The sequence below is a fragment of the Salvelinus sp. IW2-2015 genome, linkage group LG6.2 (assembly GCF_002910315.2).
Source record: "Salvelinus sp. IW2-2015 linkage group LG6.2, ASM291031v2, whole genome shotgun sequence".
Classification (NCBI taxonomy): Eukaryota; Metazoa; Chordata; class Actinopteri; order Salmoniformes; family Salmonidae; genus Salvelinus; species Salvelinus sp. IW2-2015.
Window position 1 is genome coordinate 20,096,278 of NC_036846.1, and position 22,498 is coordinate 20,118,775.

General features: G+C 45.6%; 3 protein-coding genes across 3 annotated transcripts in view; all 3 read left to right on the forward strand.

The window, feature by feature from the left end:
* LOC111965952 (centromere protein F) overlaps positions 1-25 on the forward strand; it is a 22,251-nt gene extending 22,226 nt beyond the window's left edge. The window contains exon 13 of the mRNA XM_070444157.1: positions 5-25. Within this exon, the coding sequence (XP_070300258.1) occupies positions 5-25 (21 nt within the window). The remainder of the gene's footprint in view (positions 1-4) is intronic.
* A 195-nt stretch (positions 26-220) lies between these two features.
* LOC111965953 (uncharacterized) lies at positions 221-6,881 on the forward strand. Its single transcript, XM_023990385.2, has 4 exons — positions 221-371; positions 596-933; positions 1,102-1,961; positions 4,192-6,881. Exons 1-4 carry the CDS (start codon positions 297-299, stop codon positions 4,320-4,322), a joined length of 1,404 nt encoding a protein of 467 aa, XP_023846153.1. The 5' UTR covers positions 221-296; the 3' UTR covers positions 4,323-6,881.
* A 4,154-nt stretch (positions 6,882-11,035) lies between these two features.
* kcnk4a (potassium channel, subfamily K, member 4a) lies at positions 11,036-21,812 on the forward strand. The gene is made up of 8 exons (XM_023989693.2): positions 11,036-12,361; positions 13,705-13,773; positions 17,445-17,720; positions 18,496-18,613; positions 18,820-18,980; positions 19,347-19,533; positions 19,757-19,893; positions 20,110-21,812. Exons 3-8 carry the CDS (start codon positions 17,532-17,534, stop codon positions 21,067-21,069), a joined length of 1,752 nt encoding a protein of 583 aa, XP_023845461.1. The 5' UTR covers positions 11,036-12,361; positions 13,705-13,773; positions 17,445-17,531; the 3' UTR covers positions 21,070-21,812.
* Positions 21,813-22,498: the final 686 nt, after the last annotated feature.

The window sequence follows — 22,498 nt, forward strand, 5'->3', positions numbered from 1 at the left end:
GTAGAAGCTCTCGTCTAAGGAGTGAAGGACCTATGGGGCAAAGGATGAGGACAGCGGGAGTAGAGTCTGAAGGAGTAGAAGGAGACTGGGGGCGGGAATGAGGAGAGGGCAGAGAGATCTAAGGAGGTGGAAGGAGATTGGGGGCAAGGATGAGGACACGCGGGAGTAGAGTCTGAAGGAGTGAAGACGAGATGGGGCAGGGGATGAGGACAGCGGGGAGTAGAGTTGAAGGAGTGAAGAGATGGTGCGCAGGGGATGAGGGGAGAGGGGCAGTAGAGTCTGAAGGAGTGAAGGAGATGGGGGCAGGGGATGATATTCTACTAGACTCTACTCCACTGGCTCCACTCCAGATCACCTGCCTAGAGAAGCAGGTAGGTTTCTGTACTCTAACTCTTACTGTGAACATAGTTATCAATGTAAGTTACTGTAAATACTTGAACAATTTCCCCCCATATCTAAAGCATGTGGTTGTAAACATCCACAACAGAATGCTACTACTACAGACTGCTATAAACAAGCCAGCTATTTTAAATAAATCTGTATTTAATTTTTTTGAACATCTCCTGAATGTTATTCTCTCTCTCCTCCTGTCCAGGTGGTTATGCTGCAGGCTGAACTGCAGTCTCTCTCTGAGGAGAACCAGAGGCAGGCTGAGGAGCTGACAGTGTGGAGGCTGACGGCCCAGCCCCTCTGTCTAGACCCAGAGGACCTCACCGCTGCTCCCCTCAGCCCTGGACACAACACTGCTCCCCTCAGCCCTGGACACAACACTGCTCCCCTCAGCCCTGGCCACAACACTGCTCCCCTCAGCCCTGGCCACAACACTGCTCCCCTCAGCCCTGGCCAACACAGCAGTGTGACGGTGATCAGAGAGGATGAGCTGCTTCTCTCCTGTACCTCCAGTAGACTGTATGGGAGGACCCTGGCTTCAAGGTAACACACAGGGGCTACGCACAAATTCTTGATTGACAATTGCAATGACCGGTTTTTGTTATTATGAATTGGTTGTAACAGTTTCTGTGATGAGCAGTTTTCATGTTCTGTCTATGGAGATTTCAAAGTTAGAATTTAAATTTGATCGATCTTTTTTTATTGGTCCAGACTACATCACTGCAATTCTCCTGAAGCAAAGAGTCTCCAAAACCCATCCAGAAAGAACAAATGTACACATCCCCAAGAGACAGAAAAACAGACCAATGAACATGGGAAAGATGGTGAAGAAGCAGACATCACCAAAGATGTTTACCAAATCTCAGAGCTCCAGACCAAGGCAACAGAGCACACTAACCAAGATGATTCAGAAAACAAGACCAATCCAAACACTCCCAGAGCAACAGATGAGACCCAGGCCAAAGAAATAGTCTCAAGGCACAATCTAGACGTCATAGAACTAGATAACAAAGAGTTCCCCACTCTATCTCTCGCTGAGGCTCAATCCACTGAAGCACAGTCCTCTGAAATCAATCATCCCAGTCACCATCAAGAGGAACCAATCTCCACTGGTGTTGAGAATAAAAATCACTCCTCGGTCCGTAGAAAAGTCACCACTACATCAGAGTGGCGAACTGAGAGAACGATAGTGGAGACCAAGGTTCTGAGTTCAAAGGTCATACCAGCAGGATGGACAGGTCAAGAGAGATTGAGCTCTGTAGAGGTGAGTAGTACCAGCTCTCAGACAGAGGAGGGGAGAGAAACAGGCGCCCTACCAGAAACACACCACGTATACACACAGACGGAGAAGGAGGAAGAGGAGGAGAATGATGAAGAACCCACAGAATCACCCCCTGTGTCACCAGTCCAGATGTCTGAGGGGGACAGGATGTTGTTTTCTGGGTCCTTCCCGATCCCTGCCGACCCAGCCCGCCTGGCGGAGCGGATCCGTCGTAACCGGACTCAGATGTCTGCAGCGTACGATGATACGGAATACGAACCCTACGGCCTGCCTGAGGTGGTCATGAAAGGTGAGGAGAGGGGACAGGGGTGGTGTTTTGTTGATGCTGTGTATTTGAATGTCACAGCTAAGGGGGGTTGTTACTATTGGCCAGAGGTGAAGCCTATACTGTTAAAATCAGCTCACCATTCTTTACCACTGTGGGTTATCAAAAGATCTCTGTTTATATTTTCCTCTAGTTACACTGCTCAAAAAAATAAAGGGAACACTTAAACAACACAATGTAACTCCAAGACAATCACACTTCTGTGAAATCAAACTGTCCACTTAGGAAGCAACACTGATTGACAATACATTTCACATGCTGTTGTGCAAATGGAATAGACAACAGGTGGAAATTATAGGCAATTAGCAAGACACCCCCAAAGGAGTGGTTCTGCAGGTGGTGACCACAGACACTTCTCAGTTCCTATTGCTTCCTGGCTGATGTTTTGGTCACTTTTGAATGCTGGCGGTGCTTTCACTCTAGTGGTAGCATGAGACGGAGTCTACAACCCACACAAGTGGCTCAGGTAGTGCAGCTCATCCAGGATGGCACATCAATGCGAGCTGTGGCAAGAAGGTTTGCTGTGTTTGTCAGCGTAGTGTCCAGAGCATGGAGGCGCTACCAGGAGACAGGCCAGTACATCAGGAGACGTGGAGGAGGCTGTAGGAGGGCAAAACCCAGCAGCAGGACCGCTACCTCCGCCTTGTGCAAGGAGGAGCAGGCGGAGCACTGCCAGAGCCCTGCAAAATGACCTCCAGCAGGCACAAATGTGCATGTGTCTGCTCAAACGGTCAGAAACAGACTCCATGAGGGTGGTATGAGGGCCCGACGTCCACAGGTGGGGTTTTTGCTTACAGCCAACACCGTGCAGGACGTTTGGCATTTGCCAGAGAACACCAAGATTGGCAAATCGCCACTGGCGCCCTGTGCTCTTCACAGATGAAAGCAGGTTCACACTGAGCACATGTGACAGACGTGACAGAGTCTGGAGACGCCGTGGGAAACGTTCTGCTGCCTGCAACATCCTCCAGCATGACAGGTTTGGTGGTGGGTCAGTCATGGTGTGGGGTGGCATTTCTTTGGGGGGCCGCACAGCCCTCCATGTGCTCGCAAGAGGTAGCCTGAGGTAGCCTAACTGCCATTAGGTACCAGGATGAGACCTCAGACCCCTTGTGAGACCATATGCTGGTGGGCGGTTGGCCCTGGGTTCGTCCAATGCAAGACAATGCTCGACCTCATGTGGCTGGAGTGTGTCAGCAGTTCCTGCAAGAGGAAGGCATTGATGCTATGGACTGGCCCGCCCGTTCCCCAGACCTGAATCCAATTGAGCACATCTGGGACATCATGTCTCGCTCCATCCACCAACGCCACGTTGCACCACAGACTGTCCAGGAGTTGGCGGATGCCCTCCAGGTCTGGGAGGAGATCCCTCAGGAGACCATCCGCCACCTCATCAGGAGCATGCCCAGGCGTTGTAGGGAGGTCATACAAGCACGTGGAGGCCACACATACTACTGAGCCTCATTTTGACTTCTTTTAAGGACATTACATCAAAGTTTGGATCAGCCTGTAGTGTGGTTTTCCACTTTAATTTTGAGTGTGACTCCAAATCCAGACCTCCATGGGTTGATAAATTTGATTTCCATTGATCATTTTTGTGTGATTTTGTTGTCAGCACATTCAACTATGTAAAGAAAAAAGTATTTAATAAGAATATTTCATTCATTCAGATCTAGGATGTGTTATTTTAGTGTTCCCTTTATTTTTTTGAGCAGAACTGTCCCATACTTGCTATGACAGCCTGTCAAATCATCAACCACTCTAACTAAACCAACTCTCCATCAGACCTTACAGACACCGAAACAGACAACAGATATGAGCTTAACCTGTGGGATGGTATCAACCTATGTCTAATTGAAATGCATTCCAGGTGACTACCTCATGAAGCTGGTTGAGAGAATGCAAAGGGTGTGCAAAGCTGTCATCAAGGCAAAGGGTGGCTACTTTGAAGAAAGTTTTTGGTTACTACATGATTCCATATGTGTTATTTCATCGTTTTGATGTCTTCGCTATTATTCTACAATGTAGAAAATAGTAAAAAATAAAGAAAAACCTTTTGAATGAGTAGGTGTCCAAACTTTTGACGGGTACTGTGTGTCTTCCTCCTAGCACCCCTAGTAAACATACCACCTCCCACTAGCATTATATAAACAGTACTAAATGTTCACATTGCTCCTTCTCCCTCCTTCTCTAGGTTTTGCTGACATTCCCAGTGGTCTAGGCTGTCCGTACATTGTGAGGAGGGGGCTCCTGGGTACTGCTGCTATGCCCCGTCCCCAGAGAGATCCCGGCCAGAGGGGGGGGGGGCAGGAGGACCCTGATTAACCCCCAACAGGGGAAGCGTTTAGCCCCTTAGAACCTAATATCTGCACCAGTCACACAAATAACAGCTGCATCATCACGCAGTTTACGTTCAGCACGTATTTCACAAATTATCACAAGGTTTGTGTAGTCGTAATGTAAACTACTATGTGATCGTGATAGATTATACAAAGTCTGTAGTTGCATAATGTTGTCTTTAGAAAGGACGTTTCATGTGGAGATGACATTAACTAGTTCCACATGACTYACTTAATCGTCTTGTCCTCCTTGGGAGAGTAGGGCGTCCCCCATGGCAATCCACCTCTCTCTCCTGTGTGGGTTCACAAGTTCCACATATGGTTGAGTGTATTTGTTTATGCCGTGTGTCAGCGTGTTTGTACAGATCCACTGGAAGACCGTCAGAGGAGAAAGAGTTAATTTCACTGGACCTGCTTTGTACTGACCCAAATAAAACCCGTTTCATCTCTATGTACTGAAACACCTGAAGAGGGACGACAACTGTCCCCTGCTGACGTTTAAGACAAGACCTTTCATTGAGTTTTACAGTGGCTCATTGGTTTCWATGCACCTAATACAGTACTGTTCTTTACAAATCTACTGGCTCACATTTCCTTGTTGTGGTTCAAATGAGAAATGGTGCCTTGTTTTTATTTAATTTTTATAAGCTACTTTAGGCTATGGTCCATTGCCTGTTGTGAAAACTTGAATTTATTTSAATAGTCTTATTTATAGACTGTTGAATGTTTTAGTGTTTGTGTTCATATCGGCTTTTATAAGCAGTGGGTGTACATTTGAGGGAGTGTGTGTCGGTTTGTACAAAACTGTACACGGATGAGTACGTACTGTGTAGGATGATGTCTGGTCGTTATGTTTTCTCAATATTAGCCTGTGCCTGTGTATGACTCAACCTAACCTGAGCGTGTTTCCTCTCCTTGTATGGTGATCCACTGGGAGCGCTCCTTCTCTTCCCCTCCCTCTTCCCCTCTTTCTGTTTTTTCCCTATTAATTTCTCTCTTTCTTTACACTCAAACCTTTTTAAAAATGGCACCCTCACGCTGTGCTCTTGAATTTACACAAGTGAGGTAGTTTTTCTTATTTTTAGATACACTATTTAAATTGTGCAGGTTTAGTCTGCTTTTTTGGACTTTTTTAGTTTTTCCTAGATTTAATATATTACATTTTTGGGGGGGATAGATTTTTTGTGCATGTTAGTGATTGTGCCTTAGGTTTCTAGATTTTCAGTTGCATCAATAAACTGCCCTGGTTTGAAACAATGTTCACTTAAGAGATTGTTTATCAAAACTAATTTATAGCATCTTAAATGTAATCTTGGTACTGCCACCCTCATTGGTGTGCTTTGAGGAAGTGTGTGCGCTTGTATACAAAACATTAAGAACTCTCTCCATGACACAGACTGACCAGGTGACTACAGGTGAAAGCTATGATCCATTATTGATGTCTCTTGTTATATCCACTTCAATCAGTGTAGATGAAGGGGAGGAGACAGGTTGAAGAAGGATTTTTAAGCCTTGAGAAAATTGAGACATTGATCCCGTGTGGCCCAGTTGGTAGAGCATGGCACTTGCAACGCTAGGTTTGTGGGTTCGATTCCCACGGGGGTCCAGTACAAACGAAATATGAAAATGTATGCACTCACCACTATATGTCGCTCTGGATAAAAGCATCTGCTAAATGACTCAAATGTAAATGTGTATGTGTGGCATTCAGAGGGTGAATGGGCAAGATAACATATTTAAGTGCCTTTAAACGGGGTATGGTAGTAGGTGCCAGGTGCACCGGTTTGTGTCAAGAACTGCAACACTGCTGGGTTTTTCCGTGTGTATCAAGAATGGTCCACCACCCAAAGGACATCCAGACAACTTGACACAACTGTAGGAAGCATTGGAGTCAACATGGGCCAGCATCCCTGCCCCAACGAAGTGAGGCTGTTCTGAGGTCAAAGGGGAGTGCAACTCAATATTAGGAAGGTGTTCTTAATGTTTTGTACACTGTGTTTTGTGAACGAAACCTTCCTCCATTCCAAATCAACTCTGACCTTCTTTCAGAGCTGAGGTTTATTACAGCGTTACTGCATGGTACTAAGATGAATGTGAGTTGTTATTGGTTTTGTTGTGGTCTAAAAATCTCTCAACGCCTTTTTGTTTTTAACACACAACTAAATAAGTTAATAGCCATTGGATCTGATAGAAATGACAGGTTAATACATTGTGGAGTGATTTTAACTTGATGTGCGTAGTTAGCTACACGTGCTTTCTGTCACTACCGACATGATACATGTAGCCACTAGCAACAACCATGTCTTCTCAAGATTCTAGAAGCCTGGCGTGTGTTCTAGAACACGTATGGGCTGTTACAGTACCATTCATTAGCCTTCTGAACACACCCCTAGCTGAGTTATCTGTGGGATCTCTGGGTGGTGGGACGAGTCCAAGCAGAACACACTGGATTCTTTCCCCTGTATGTGACACTTTTATGTGAATGTATCGCTGTTGATGCTTTGTGTCGCTGTTGAAGAAGATAGATTAAAAAGGTTGATCTAAATTTATCTTGTCATTTTCTCTTTCCACCTCCTAAGGTCTGTGTGTCAGTTGTTTTTTTCCATCTTGTCTACGCTAGCTCTATTTGGTAGCTGTATTTCTTTCCATCTCTCTCTTTATTTTCTCTAGGTTGGAGTCACATTCCAAATAATGCCCTCTAGTTTAGAGGTCACTAATGAGGTACCCAGTAAGGCAACTGGCAAGACATCAGTCCGGTGTACAACTGAAATCATTTTTTCCATTCACGGTTGACTTGAAAGTAGCCTGCTGCCAGATCTGTTTGTGCTCTTGCCAACTCTCTTGCTCATTGTCAAGCAAGACATGTTTGGCTTGACAATGAGTGGCAAGGAGTGGCATGATGGCACATACAGACTGGTACCCAGAAGGATACCCATCTTAACCTAGTAGTTGGATATCCTGTTTCTGCTACACCACAGTCTACCTTCCAGTCACCTCGAGTTTGATGACTGGATAAATATGAGTGGATTACACTGTGATAACTTAATGTTGCTCAAGACACCTCTGTCTGTGTTCTCATCCAAACTCACTGTAGTTAGGGATGTATAGGTTTAAAGAGCTAAGCCCCTCTAAATGGACATCAGGAAACAGACAGGGGTCCTGCTCCTACCCCATAGCTTTGTCATGCTTAAAGTAATGACTAGGATTTCCCTAACTCGGTCCTCGGGATCCCAATGGGTGCACTTTGTGGTTTTTGCCATAGCACTACACAGCTGATTCAAATAACCAACTCATCGTCAAGCTTTGATAATATGAATATGCGGTGTAGTGTTAGGGCAAAAACCAAAATGTGTGTGTGTGTATATATGTGTATGTGATATATGTATATATATATCTATCTAATGGTGTGTGTGTATAGACAGTATATGAATAGAAAAGGTGTACAGCAGTAGTTATATAGGATGAGCCTTGACTAGAATACACTATGTAAACAAAGTGACCAGTGTTAAATGACTATGTACAGTACATAGGGCAGCAGTCTCTAAGGTTCAGAGCAGGGTACTGAATGACTAGGCTAGTGGTGATTGTTTAACAGTCCGATGGCCTGGAGATGGAAGCTGTTTATCAGTCTCAGTCCCAGCTTTGATGCACCTGTACTGTCTCCACCTTCTAGCGGGATGAACAGGCTGTGGCTTGGGTGGCTGAGGTCTTTGATATTTTTGGCCTTCCTGTGACACCGGGTGCTTTAGATGTCCTGAAGGGCAGGCAGTGTGCCCCCGGCGATGCGTTGGGCTGACCGCACCACCCTCTGGAGAGCCCTGCGGTTGCCGTACAATGCGGTGATACAGCCCGACAGAATGCTCTCGATGGTGTATCTGTAGAAGTACGTGAGGGTCTTAGGGGCCAAGKCAAATTTCTTCAGACTCCTGAGGTTGAAGAGGTGCTGTCAGTGTGAAGGGACCTTTTCAGGTCCCCAGTGATGTTACACGCCGAGGAACTTGAAGCTTTTGACCCTCTCCACTACAGCCCCGTCACCACCTCCCTGTAGGCTCTCATCGTTGTTGGTAATCAGGTCTACCAATGTTGATTGAGTTGGAGACGTGAACAGGGAGACGTGTACTCCCTGTTCACCCAGTTATGGGTGAACAGGGAGTACAGGAGGGCGCTGAGCACACACACCTGTTCCCCCGTGCAAGTGTCTTCACTGACATCTTCAACCTCTCCCTGTCTGAGTCTGTGCCCAAGAACACCAAGGTAACCTGCCTAAATGACTACCGACCCATAACACGCACATCAGTAGCCATAAAGTGCTTGTCTGGTCATGGCTCACTGGTCATGGTTCACATCAAAGACTGGTCATGGCTCACAACACCATTATCCCAGAAACCCTAGACCCACTCCAATTTGCATACCGCCCCAACAGATCCACAGATGATGCAATCTCTATTACACTCCACACTGCCCTTTCCCACCTGGACAAAAGGAACACCTATGTGAGAATGCTATTCATTGACTACAGTTCAGAGTTCAGCACCATAGAGCCCTCAAAGCTCATCACTAAGCTAAGGACCCTGGGACTAAACACCTCCCTCTGCAACTGGATCTTGGACTTCCTGACGGGCCGCCCCCAGGTGGTAAYGGTAGGTAACAACACATCCGCCATGCTGATCCTCAATACTGGGGCCCCTCGGGGATGTGTGCTCAGTCCCCTCCTGTACCCCCTGTTCCCTCATGACTGCACGCCCACACAACTCCAACACCATCATTAAGTTTGCCGATGACAACAGTGGTGTAGGCCTGATCAACGACGAGAGAGCCCATAGGGAGGAGGTCAAAGACCTGGCCATGTGGTGCCAGGACAACAACCTCTCCCTCAACATGATCAAGACAAAGGAGAGGATTGTGGACTACAGGAAAAGGAGGACCGAGCATGCCCGAATTCTCATCGACGGGGCTGTAGTGGAGCAGGTTGAGAGCTTCAAGTTCCTTGGCGTCCACATCAACAAACTAACATGGTCCAAGCACACCAAGACAGTCGTGAAGAGGGCACGACAAAACCTATTCCCCCTCAGGAGACTAAAAAGATTTGGCATGAGTCCTCAGATCCTCAAAAGGTTCTACAGCTGCACCATCGAGAGCATCCTGACTGGTTGCATCACTGCCTGGTGTGGCAACTGCTCGGCCTCCGACCGCAAGGCACTACAGAGGGTAGTGTGTACGGCCGAGTACATCACTGGGGCCAAGCTTTCTGCCATCCAGGACTTCTGTACCAGGCGATGTCAGAGGAAGGCCCTAAAAATTGTCAAAGACTCCAGGCACCCTAGTCATAGACTGTTCTCTCTGCTACCGCACGGCAAGCGGTACCGGAGCGCCAAGTCTAGGTCCAAGAGGCTTCTAAACAGTTCTACCTCCAAGCCTTAAGACTCCTGAACATCTAATCAAATGGCTACCCAGACTATTTTCATTGCCCCCACCCCCTATTTTACACCGCTGCTACTCTGTTATCTATGCGTTATCACTTTAATAACTCTACCTACATGTACATATTACCTCAATTACCTTGACTAACCGGTGCCCCCGCACATTTACTCTGTACCGGTACCCCCTGTATATAGTCTCGCTACTGTTATTTTACTGCTGCTCTTTAATTACTTGTTGCCCTTTAATTTCTTATTCATATTTTTTGAACTGCATTGTTGGTTAGGGGCTTGTAAGTAAGCATTTCACTGTAAGGTCTACACCTGTTGTATTCGGCGCATGTGACTAATACAATTTGATTTGTGTTGAGGATCAGCATGTCGGAAATGTTGTCTTCCAAGATAGTGGATATGATGAGATGCTTGTCTCCACCCTAACAATGGGTTTCGTTGTCCACAGAGTGGAACGGCGGGCTGTCAACCTCCCACCTATTTATCTCTTTCGATTGGTGGATACATCTTGTTATTTGAACATATTTGAATATTCGATGAGGGGTGTTMATGTCAACCACCTGTATTCAATGGAGAGTGAGATGCTATGCTGGCTCATGAATATGCGTAGACCGACTCCGAATTAGTGTTTTTTTTAAGGAAGTCACGCGCATCACACTTATATTGGTACACACGTAGCAACCTAAGCATTACAAAACTTCTATTAGATCAAATAAGCCGCACGTATCAAAATAGCAATACTTTTTTATCTTTACTAAATTCGACACTCATTGCCCCCCATACAAAAACTCCTCACCTGCTTAATACACTGAACAAAAATATTAACACATSTAAAGTGTTGGTCCCATGTTTCATCAGCTGAAATATAAGATCCCAGAAATGTTCCATACTCACAAAAAAACGTTTTTTTGTGCACAAATTTGTTTACATCTCTGTTAGTGAGCATTCTCCTTTCCAAGAGGGATGGCATATCAAGAAGCTGATTAAACAGCATGATCATTACACAGGTGCACCTTGTGCTTCAGACAATAAAAGGCCTCTCTAACATGAGCAGTTTTGTCACACAACACAATGCCACAAATATCTCAGGAATGTCCACCAGAGTGGTTGCCAGATAATTGGATGTTAATTTCTCTGCCATAAGCCGCTTCCATCGTCATTTTAGAGAATTTGCAGTACGTTCAACCTGGCCTCAACCGCAGACCACGTATATGGCGTTGTGTGGGCGAGCGGTTTGCTGATGTCAACGTTGTGAACAGAGTACCTCATTGTGGGGTTAGGGTTTGGGCAGGCATAAGCTACGCACAACAAACACAATTGCATTTATCGATGGCAATTTGAATGCACAGAAATAATGCGACAAGATCCTGAGGCCCATTTTTTTTAAATMTATCTGTGACCAACAGATGCGTATCTGTTTTCTCAGTCGTGAAATCTAGGGCCTAATGAATTTATTTCAATTGACTGATTTCCTCATATGAACTGTAACTCAGTAAAATTGTTGCGTTTGTGGGCCTCCCTAGTGCTAGCTGTGCCACTAGAGATTCTGGGTTCGAGTCCAGGCTCTGTCGCAGCCAGCCGCACCGGGAAACCCATGGGGCAGCGCACAATTGGCCCAGCGTCGTGCGGGTTACGAGYGGGTTTGGCCGGCAGGGATGTCCTTGTCCCATCGCGCACAAGCGACTCTTATGGCGGGCCGGGCGCAGTGCACGCTGACATCGTCGCCAGGTGCACGGTGTTTCCTCCGACACATTGATTTGGCTGGCTTCAGGGTTAAGTGGGCATTGTGTCAAGAAGCAGTGCGGCTTGGTTGGGTTGTGTTTCAGAGGACACACCGCTCTCAACCTTCGCCTCTCCCGAGTCCGTACGGGAGTTGCAGCGATGAGACAAGACTGGGACTACCAATTTGGATACCACGAAATTGGGGAGAAAATGGGGCAATTTTTTAAATAATAATTTWAAAAAACTTTGAATAAATAGAAATTGTTGCGTTTATATTTTTGTTCAGTATAAATAATGATCTGCTTTATATTTTTGTTCAGTATAAATAATGATCTACTTAACGTGGACATATTTTGGGCGAGTTTGAGCAAATTGAGGTGTAGAATTACTGATCTACAAATTGTATTCCCTGCTAAATAATAGGTTTTGTGCGATTAAGATTTGCTGCTGGCAATCCCTCCGCCAAACACATACGTACAACCAGACATTGATTGATTGGAGAAAGCATGTGTCAATTACAGAACATTTCCTAGGGTTTCCTACCTGCAGCAACACCAGTGGACAGTGCTGGAACTACTGGAAAAAGCAGTGCCTCAAAACTCCTGGCCCTATGAGAGAGASACACACACACACACACACTTCCTATAATCCCTCTTCTCCTCCATCACAGTGATGTAGAGTCCTGAGCATGGGGAAACACCTTCCCACTGCCAGGAACACACACACACACACTTACTTAGTGGACACACACTTCTACTCTGTGAGCGTTTGGACATACACACTTCTACTCATAGAGCGGTTGATGGTGAGAAGAGCCTGGACACCAAGAAGCACATACTGGTTCTTCAGACTTCATTGTTTCTCCTGAACTCAGGTAGGATTTAAAGTCAGTTGCTTTGTTCAGATTGGTTTATTTGCTCACCTATTAGTAATATACATTATTTGTTGTCTGAAAATACATTTATGTACTTGTTTGTGGTGTGTGGATTGCAAGGGAGAACTAACTGGCATCATCGTATGTATAACGTGTTTCTGTGTTCAAGTGTAGGCTTTGGTTCTGGTGGGGTCATCAGTTTTTTTTATAGTCTACAACTTTTTTATAGTCTACACCTGTTTTTTAAATAAAATTAGCACATAATTTTATTTAACAAAGTCAGTTAAGAACAAATTCTTATTTACAATGACGGCCTAGGAACAGTGGGTTAACTGCCGTGTTCAGGGGCAGAACGACAGATTTTTACCTTGTCAGCTCAGGGATTTGATCTAGCAACCTTTTGGTTACTGGCCCAACGCTCTAACCACTAGGCTACCTGCTGCCCCAAAATGTACCTGGGGACATTATCTGTTTTTGTGACATTTCATTGAATGATTTACTTACTTGCATGACTGTCAATTGTTTTTCTCCCCAAAAACAGTTTCATAGCTTTCAGTCAGTGATTTGGGTAACAAAATCTAACTGTCCTTCCAAAGAACATTGGCCATATCAAATGCTGAGGGAAATGTTGGAAACATTCTTTATGATGTATCTTTAAGCTCTCAATATAAATGACTGATAGCATTACATTTTATTGTATGACAAATGTACCCTAAAATATGAATCATTAGACCAATAACCTGCTGTTTTACATCCATCTTATGAGCTAGGTGGAGACTGGCGCCAAAGCCTCTTCCCTATTTGGCAGTTCTGCACTCCTTTTTGTTTTTAACTGCAATACATTGGAAACATGATGATTTATCACAATTTATGTCACGCTGTTTGAGCAGGGATATTTCACAACACATCAAACACACATATCTTATAAAGATATAAAAATATGCCAGGATAGGTTTAGACAACGATAACAAATAATACATTTTCAGCCAATGCATAGACGTCCATACAAACCAATGCGTTCCATTAGATCAGAATGCTAACAGAGAACTCCAGGAAATATCAGAACGTTGACGCAGTTCTTTGGAACACCATGGCCATCTTCTGGTTCTGGAGGTGAATATCATTTAAAGAAAACAAACTGTTTAAACTAGATAAAGATAAGCATCCTAAACATACTTAGATTAACAGCGAGATGTATGTTTAGCAGGTTGGCAGAGGCTAATCGTTTAAAAACGTTGGCCAGTTGATATCCGGGGCAGTCTGGTGAGTGTCAGTGTGTGTTGTTATGACAGGGGCACTAACGTAGACGCTGGTCTGAACCCTCCTACTATTCCCCCTTTCAGCCCTGGGCCTGGTAGAGAGGAGAGAGGACTCTCATCACCAGATCTTCAGGATGGATAAAACGTGGACAAGTGAGTTGTTTAGAGCGGGATGTCTTAACGGTAGTAACGTCACACTTTCCTCTTTGGGTAAATCCAGTTGAATTCAATCACTTTTTGACAGCACCCCTTTTGATTTGAATGAAATCATATATACATATATACATATTTGCCTAAAGTGATTTTTGGACCTGAATGCCGAATCATTCAAGAGATGGCACTTCTTTGGTACTCCTTGTGTATATGTCCTTATTGTTATTTTATTGTTACTATTTCCTTTTTCCTTTTTTCCTTTTGAACTCTGCGTTGTTGGTAAATGTCTCGTAAGTGTTTCACAGTAAAGTCTACACCTGTTGCATGTGACATAGAATATATATATWTTTTTTTTTWATTTGACCTTTTTGCATACCCCACCATACCTATTTTATACTAAAAAATGTAAAGTAATTTCCAACATTRACTCAATGCATTCTGGGTTTTTACAAAGTGCAGGACAAGCTATTCCATCAGAACGTGTTATCGGACAGCTAGATGATACCTACTTATATTTTGGAAGTTAATATATTCCAATTAGATAAAAGATGAGGCATAATAACCATCATCAGAKGATACTATTAACACACAAATATTATTTGCCACAGGATAAATAGCAGAAGAATAACTYCAGATAAATAATGCTCTCATTGAAAATGGTACACCCGATGTTGTCTTCTCACACTATTCAAACTCCACAATCGAATAAATAGCTTTTGAAGCTCTCTTAGSCAATAGATCACATATTGAAAACAAATCATCMGAACTGAACTCCAAACATATTTAGGAATTTCTGTGCCTCCTTGACAAACACAAATGAATATCCAAAAACAGCATGTGTATTTTTTCCCGCGAACCTGTGTAACCGGTGTGAAATTGTTAGCGGGGTGCGCGCTAATAGCGTTTTAATTGGTGACGTCACTCGCTCTGAGACCTTGAAGTAGTTGTTCAACTTGCCCTGCAAGGGCCGCAGCTTTTGTGGAGCTGTAACGATGCTTCGAGGGTGTCAGTTGTTGATGTGTGCCGAAGGTCCCTGGTTCGAGCCCAGTTTGGGGCAAGGAGAGGGACGGAAGCAAAACTGTTACACCTGCACATCATCATCTTCTCTCATTTGTAGCAACAATGTGAAGGTTTATGGCAGGGGAAACGGTGTTGCAGTAGTCTAGTGTGAGGGGTATGAGGGGAAACGGTTGTTGTTGCAGTAGTCTAGTGTGAGGGTGTTATGGCAGGGGAAACGTGTTGCAGTAGTCTAGTGTGAGGGGTATCAGGATATGTCTTTGGCAGGGGAAACGGTGTTGCAGCTAGTTATGTGTCTAGGATTTTGGCACGGTGTTGCAGTAGTCTAAGTGTGAGGGTATGGCAGGTGGAAACGTGTTGCAGTAGTCTAGTGGAGGGGTTATGGCGGGGAAACGTGTTGCAGTAGTCTAGTGTGAGGGGTTTATGGCAGGGGAAACGGTTGTTGCAGTAGTCTAGTGTGAGGGGTTATGGCTGGGGGGGGAAACGGTGTTTGCAGTAGTCTAGTGTGAGGGGTTATGGCAGGGGAACGTTTTGCAGTAGTCTAGTGTGAGGGTTATGCAGGGAAACGTGTTGCAGTAGTCTAGTGTGAGGTTTGGCTGTGGGAAACGGTTGGTGCAGTAGTCTAGTGTGAGGGTTATGGCTGGGGAAACGGTGTTGCAGTAGTCTAGTGTGAGGGTTATGCGGGAAACAGTGTTTGCAGTAGTCTAGTGTGAGGGGTTATGCAGGGGAAACGGTGTTGCAGTAGTCTAGTGTGAGGGTTATGGCAGGGGAAACGGTGTTGCAGTAGTCTAGTTGTGAGGGTTTATGGGCTGGGAAACGGTGTTGCAGGTAGTCTAGTGTGAGGGTTATGGCAGGGGAAACGGTGTTGCAGTAGTCTAGTGTGGAGGGGTATGGCAGGGGAAACGGTTGTTGCGAGTTCTAGTGTGGGGTTTATGGCTGTGGGAAACGGTGTTGCAGTAGTCTAGTGTGAGGGTTTATGGCTGTGGGAAACGGTGTTGCAGTAGTCTAGTGTGAGGGTTATGGCTGTGGGAAACGGTGTTGCAGTAGTCTATGTGTGGTTTATGGCTGTGGGAAACGGTGTTGCAGTAGTCTAGTGTGTCAGGGTTTGTGGCTGGGTGTGAAACGGTGTTGCAGTAGTCTAGTGTGTGGGGTGCAGGAATAATGACAAGTGAACCTGGGGAGCTGTGTGTTCACATTGCCCTTAAAAAGGGAACCGGACTCAGATCACCTCTGGAGAGTTCGCTTCGGAGGCTCTTTTGAGAAGTCTGAGTTCCATTGAAGTGTTCACACTGCACAAAACAATGAAGCGAACCGCACTGAGTTCACAAAGAATGGCTGAAAGGTACCACGTGTGAAAACACCCATAGACCCTATTTTACATCATCTGATGTTTTTGTGTTGTGCCTGCCATCGGTTGAGACCAAACATGCTCTTGAATACAGGGTTGTTGTCATGTTTTGGCTGTTAATTGTACTCAAATGGCAATTAAATTGAAATGTCAACTTTCAAATGCTACCACAAAGATGGTAGAGAATGTTGACTTGAATGGGATTATCTTTTGTTTTAAATTATACTGTCAATTCTCCATAGGAAACTTATTGAAATTATAGAAATCTAGACAATGGAATGGACATGAKCATTTAATTTGACATTCAACACAGGTGGACCGGCGYCCATCTTTGTGGTTTTAATTAGAAGTAAACATTTCAATGGTGTTCCAGCTAATTTACAGTGGTCTGAATCGATAGGTCCATTCTATTAATTATATTTCTATGATAGAAATGACACCCACCCTGTATCCAAGAGCATGCTGTGTCTCAACCAATGGTGSGCACAACACAAAAACCTGAGATGATGTAAAGTAGGGTCTAAGATAAAGCATATGCTAATATGAAAAAAATCWGAGTTTAGGCATTTTTAGGTAATTGATGTTGAAGGTTAAATGTCATTTTTATTTAAACTTTTTAAAAGAAATTATCAAGTAGTTTGACAACCCTGTTTGAAAGCGTTTAAATTATATCAAATTCAACCATTTATCTTTTCCAGTGATGAAGACATGTATGTCTCACGGTGTGGKGGGTTCTGCAAAACGGGTTAACTTTGAGCACCATTTATCTCCTGAATGTTTTGCATTCAGGTCCAAAAAGTCACTTTCTGACCACTTCTTCCATGGGCAAACATGTATGGAAAGTGTTGTTTAAATCATAAGGGATGATGTAAAAAAGTTATTGAATTCAAATGGATTTACCTCTATAGGAGATAAACTTCATATCTTGTCTCACACTTTCATGTTCTGGAAATGACCAGAGAACCACCTGCTCTATGTTGTTTTTTCCTTGATATAGCTCCTCAAATAATCCCCATTATCAAAGTTGTTCCTGATCTTATATTTCCAGAACGAGATCATCATCATTGAACACACACACTCAAAATCCTATTTTCCCTAACCCTTAACCTAACCTAAACCCCMAACTCTAAATTTAAACCTAATCTTAATCCTATTTGTGAACCTAACCCCTAAACCTGAAATAGCCRTTTTCCCTTGTGGGGGCCAACAATTCTTTTCCCCTTGTTTTACTATTCTGTTTCCCACAAGGATAGTAAAACCAAACTAAAAATGGTGTGTGTGTGTGTGTGTGCGTGCATGCATGCAGCTGTGCCACCGTGTGTATCGTGGAAGAGGCCGTAGAGCAGACCCTGGCGAAACCTGACTCCTGTGGTGGGGGGGTGAGCTTGGGGTGATGCGGTGCCCCACCCTGCTGGCCCTGCTGGCAGGGGTCATGCTGTACCTGGTGATAGGGGCGCTGGTGTTCCGGACCCTGGAAAGCCCCAAGGAGAGCAAGGAGCACGAGAAGCTGCTCCGTACCACACGTGACTTCCTCCAAAACCACTCCTGTGTCACCGCACAGAACCTCAGCGACCTCATCAAGGTACACACACACCAGAGCACACACATTTGAGCAGAGAGAAACACACAACACCAGTAGAGCACACACATTTGAGCAGAGAGATAGACACACACACCATAGAGCACACACATTTGAGCAGAGAGATAGACACACACACCATAGGGCACACACATCATAGAGCACACACATTTGAGGCAGAGAGATAGACCACCACAACACCATAGAGCACACACATTTGAGCAGAGAGATAGACACACACACCATAGAGCACACACATTTGAGCAGAGAGATAGACACACACACCAGAGCAAGCAGACATAAACACACATAATATACACCTTGGCAGGAATAACTTGAGAGAGTGAAAGCATACACTTGAACAGACAGACGAGTTAAAACACATCTGAGAAGAACCTAATCTAAACAAAGTCCAGTGTAGAACTCCCACTGAGAAGGTGTAGCTCAGGGGTAGGCAACTACATTCAGCCATGGGATGATTTTTGTCAGTGTGGATGGTCGGGGGGCCGGAACATAATTAGAATCATTTGTAAATGAATCACAACTAGGCACCAAAAGGGCTTTGAAATGAAAATTACATTGAGATACAATCACGTCTTTTTTTTAAATTCGTGAGATATACTTGGAAACAGATTTCCTAAATTAAACACATTTTTAGCTGAATTCCTGGTAATTTTTTATTTTTGTATTTATTTATCTATTTACTAAAAACTAAAATTGTAAAAAGAACACCCCCAGATGTAGCCCTAGCCTGTCTGTTCTGTCTCTGTACTGTCAGAGTGTGGTGAAGGCGGTGGAGGCGGGCCTGGATGTAAAACACAGCTCCACCAACTTCACTAGCAGGTGGGACCTGGCCAGCGCCTTCTTCTTCTGTGGTACCATCATCACCACCATCGGTGAGCCTTTGTTCATTTTTTCCCTCCTGCAAACCGTTTGGTAATAACTTAGTCAGCCAGATGTGTATTTTGAATTTGACAGAAAATGAATTATCCAATCTCAGAAAATACAATGAACCTCAATAGACATGCTGGTGAATTGAATCATTTTTTAATTATATAGATGAACATATAGGTGAATGTATATGGTCTCCCTCTGTCCTCAGGGTTTGGTAACCTTTCTCCCAGGACCAAATGGGGCCAGCTGTTCTGCGTGTGTTATGCCCTGGTAGGGATCCCTATGTTTGGTTTCCTGCTGGCTGGTGTCGGGGACCACATGGGGACGGGGCTGAGGAAGGCCGTGTGGAAGATGGAGACACTCTTCCTGGTGAGACTGTCTTGTCTCAGGGGCTGCTTCATTTACAGGATGTCATCTCATTGTACTCGCCTGTCTCAGGGGCTGCTTAAGTGATGTCACTGTGCTGTAAACAGAAGAGGCCGTCTTGGAGTCTCTAGCATTTGAAACATCTTACACACAAGTAGAACAGAAGCCAGCTTACACATTCAGTCAGTCATTAGATACTTCCCAATGTAACTTTGCAGTACTAAAAAAACTAAACTTTATTGTTTATCAAAGAAAAGGCACATTATTTGATCATCTTGAGGAAGATCTTACCCTCATCTCTCCTTCTTTTAATTCATCAGTCTCTKCCTTCTTATTTTGTATCCCCCTCTCTCTCTGCCCCTCTCTCAGAAGCGGCGGGTCAGTCCCACTTATGTGCGGGTCATGTCTGCCGTTCTGTCCATCCTGATTGGCTGTCTGATCTTCCTCGCCGTGCCAACGCTGGTGTTTAAGGAAGTGGAGGACTGGTCCTTTCTGGAGGCGCTCTACTTTGTGGTCATCACCCTGACCACGGTCGGCTTCGGAGACTATGTAGCAGGTATGAAGTGAACACTTGGTACATGAAAGACACTGTACACACTTTGGACAGTACAGACTCTGGAGAGTACACACACTACACATTTCTATCAGGATACACACTATGAAAGATACACTTGATATTTCATAGGGACATGGACCTGTCTAAGCCCTTTTGTTTGTGTGTATGTGCATGCATGTGCTCCTTCCATGCGATTCCAATGCGTCAATGTCCTTGTGCGTAGGTGCTAACCGGCGGGACGGAGATCTGTTTAAGCCCCTTGTGTGGCTCTGGATAGTGTTTGGCCTGGCTTACTTTGCTTCCATACTCACCATGATCGGGAACTGGCTGCGGGTGCTGTCCAAGAAAACACGTGCTGAGGTGAGTGGTAGTGAGTGGGACACAAACCAAATGATTGTAAGGGCTGGTGAAAGGGAAACAGTCGATATGACAAGATCTGGACAAAGATTTACTGAAAGGGAATTTGGATTTGTACTGTCGATATTTACTTATCCTCTGTCTCTGTCTTTCTCTGGGTCTCTGGGACACCTCTCTTTCTCTGACTCTTTCCCTCTCCCTCCCCTTTCTCTCTCTCAGATGGAGGAGTTGAGGGCCCATGCTACAGACTGGACCCAGAACATCCAGAACATGTCCATGGACTTCCGGATCCCCAACCCTCTGGAACTCAATGACCCCTTCCTGCTGCAGCGGCGCCGCTGGAAACGCAGCACCCGGCGACGGGTCCGCAGGGGGGCGCTGGGGCACCGCGGCAGGCAGGGCGCCATAGGGGAGAACGGACATCTGCCCAATAGGTGGGTCACACGCTCCATGACCCGTCTGGAGGTCGTGAGGTTAGGGGGGGGTGAGGTTAGGACTGAGGGGGTGAGGTTAGGACCAGGGATGGGGCTAGGGGTAGGTTTGAGGGCAGATTGCAGGGTCAATGCGAGGTCAGAGGGCCGGACGGTTGTGAGGTCGCTGTCGATGCCTGCGGCGCGCTCCGTGATGGAGTTAGACTATGACCCTGATCCTGTTGCGATAATGATGATGCCATGGGAGTCGGGCTCTGTGTCCGAGTCTCCAGATTCTGACTCCAGATCAGTTGTCTCCTCCTCTGACTCTCACACCTCTGACATGTGTATGCCAGGGCGGAGGATGCCTTTTGCTAGTTTTGACCCCAGTGGGTCTCTCTGTACTGAACAGAGGGGACGCCATGGAGGATCCAGGCTGGTATATTTCAGGGAGGACGTCCGGTTCCCTGTGCCTCTCCAGCAACTCCCCAAGTCGCCCAACTCCACCATGCCGCTCCCCATGACCCCTTTGCCCACCCCGCCAGGCTGCAAGATGCTAGATTTCTTCGGGGAGAACTTGGCCTACATTGACGAGTCGTCAGACACGCTAAGTGACCGGAACCAGACGGTTGAGGGGGGTGTCAGTCCTCGTCCCCGGATACACCGCAGGAGGAGAATGAGGAGGCAGCTGAAGGAGAGGAGGGACAGCGACATGCAGCCCCCCTCTAACCCCCCGACTCCTCCCCCCCTCCCCCATCTCAGAGACTGACACAGTGACATGCAGTCCCCTCCTCTAACCTCCCCACCCCTCCCCCATCTCAGAGACTGATGAACAAACTGACAGACACAGGTCATGAAGGGGGATACTAAGGCTGGTCTTTATTACCAGTGTCCAAAGGAGAAGCAGACCTTAAAGCTCAGATGGACTTATGTACTGGGGATAAATGTGGCCCAGGCCAATAATTCATTAGATCTCACTGACTGAGGACCACAGTCACCATTGAGAAATATTTGTATGAAAACCAATGAATGTATTCAGCAGCACAGATATAGAATATATAAACTGTCTCAGCTCAGTGAAGTCAGACTCACTGGGTTGAGAAATAGTACCAAGTGTAGTACAACAGCTCCTCTGCATAGGTGTAGAGGCTGCTGTCCTGTCTGCTACTGGAGCTCAGCCCAACCTCAGCCACCGTTTTTAAATGACACTAAAGTGGAAGGACTTTTTTWAATTACCATTTAGATCTGGTGTCAGAGATCCATATCCCTGTATATCCAGTGTCCTTCAGCATGTGGGATATTCAGTACTCTGCTTGTATAGCTTGTTTGTTTTGACGCTGTTCTGTTGCCCTGAATGTGTATGTGCCAAACTGGTATTTAAAATAGAATTGTGCTTTTCTAAATAAAGGAAAGTCCTATACAAACCTACAATACTGTATGTTTGATAGACTGATGAGATAACAACATGATATACTGGGTAGAGAGGCCTTGGGGAGTGGTGAGAGAGGTGTGGGTGGGGCTGGAAGGGATGTCAGATTGTATGTGCACATACTACACACACAAGAACAGACACACACACACTACACACCATCCCAGACACACACACTCAGACACCCAGAGGAGTGTTACTTTGGGATAAGTGCAGGTTGAATATAGTAAGGGGTAGTTAGGTGGAAAGGACTAACAGATGCTGGGCTGGTTTACAGCCGGGGACGGAGGGGTGTTACCTCACCACCCCTCCGTCCTGCAGCCTGCCAGCCACTCAGGGGTCTACCCCCCTCACGTCCTCTCACCCCTCCTTCCCCCTTACAGAGAGGCCACACGTCGTCGTCGTCCCCCCCCCCCCTACAGAGAGGCCACACGTCCTTTTCCCAGAGAGGAAGGACAGGGACGGGCGGGGCCCCAGAAAGGCTCACAGGGACTGGGGGAGGAGGAGAGGGTTAATGGGGGTACAGTCTGGTTACTGTGTCAGGCGCAATGTCCAACGCTCTAGGCACTATCTATTTTTCATCACCTTTCTGTGTTTGGCGCATAAAGCAGGCTGACTTGGCAGCCGAACAGACCCACTCTGTTTCTCTCTAGGTTCAGTGTCAACCACAGGAGTACACAGAGCATAGAGATAAACATACAGAACACTACAGTCTCTCTCTCAAACCACTGAAATACCAGAAYGCCTAAATATAATTTGAGTTCCAGGG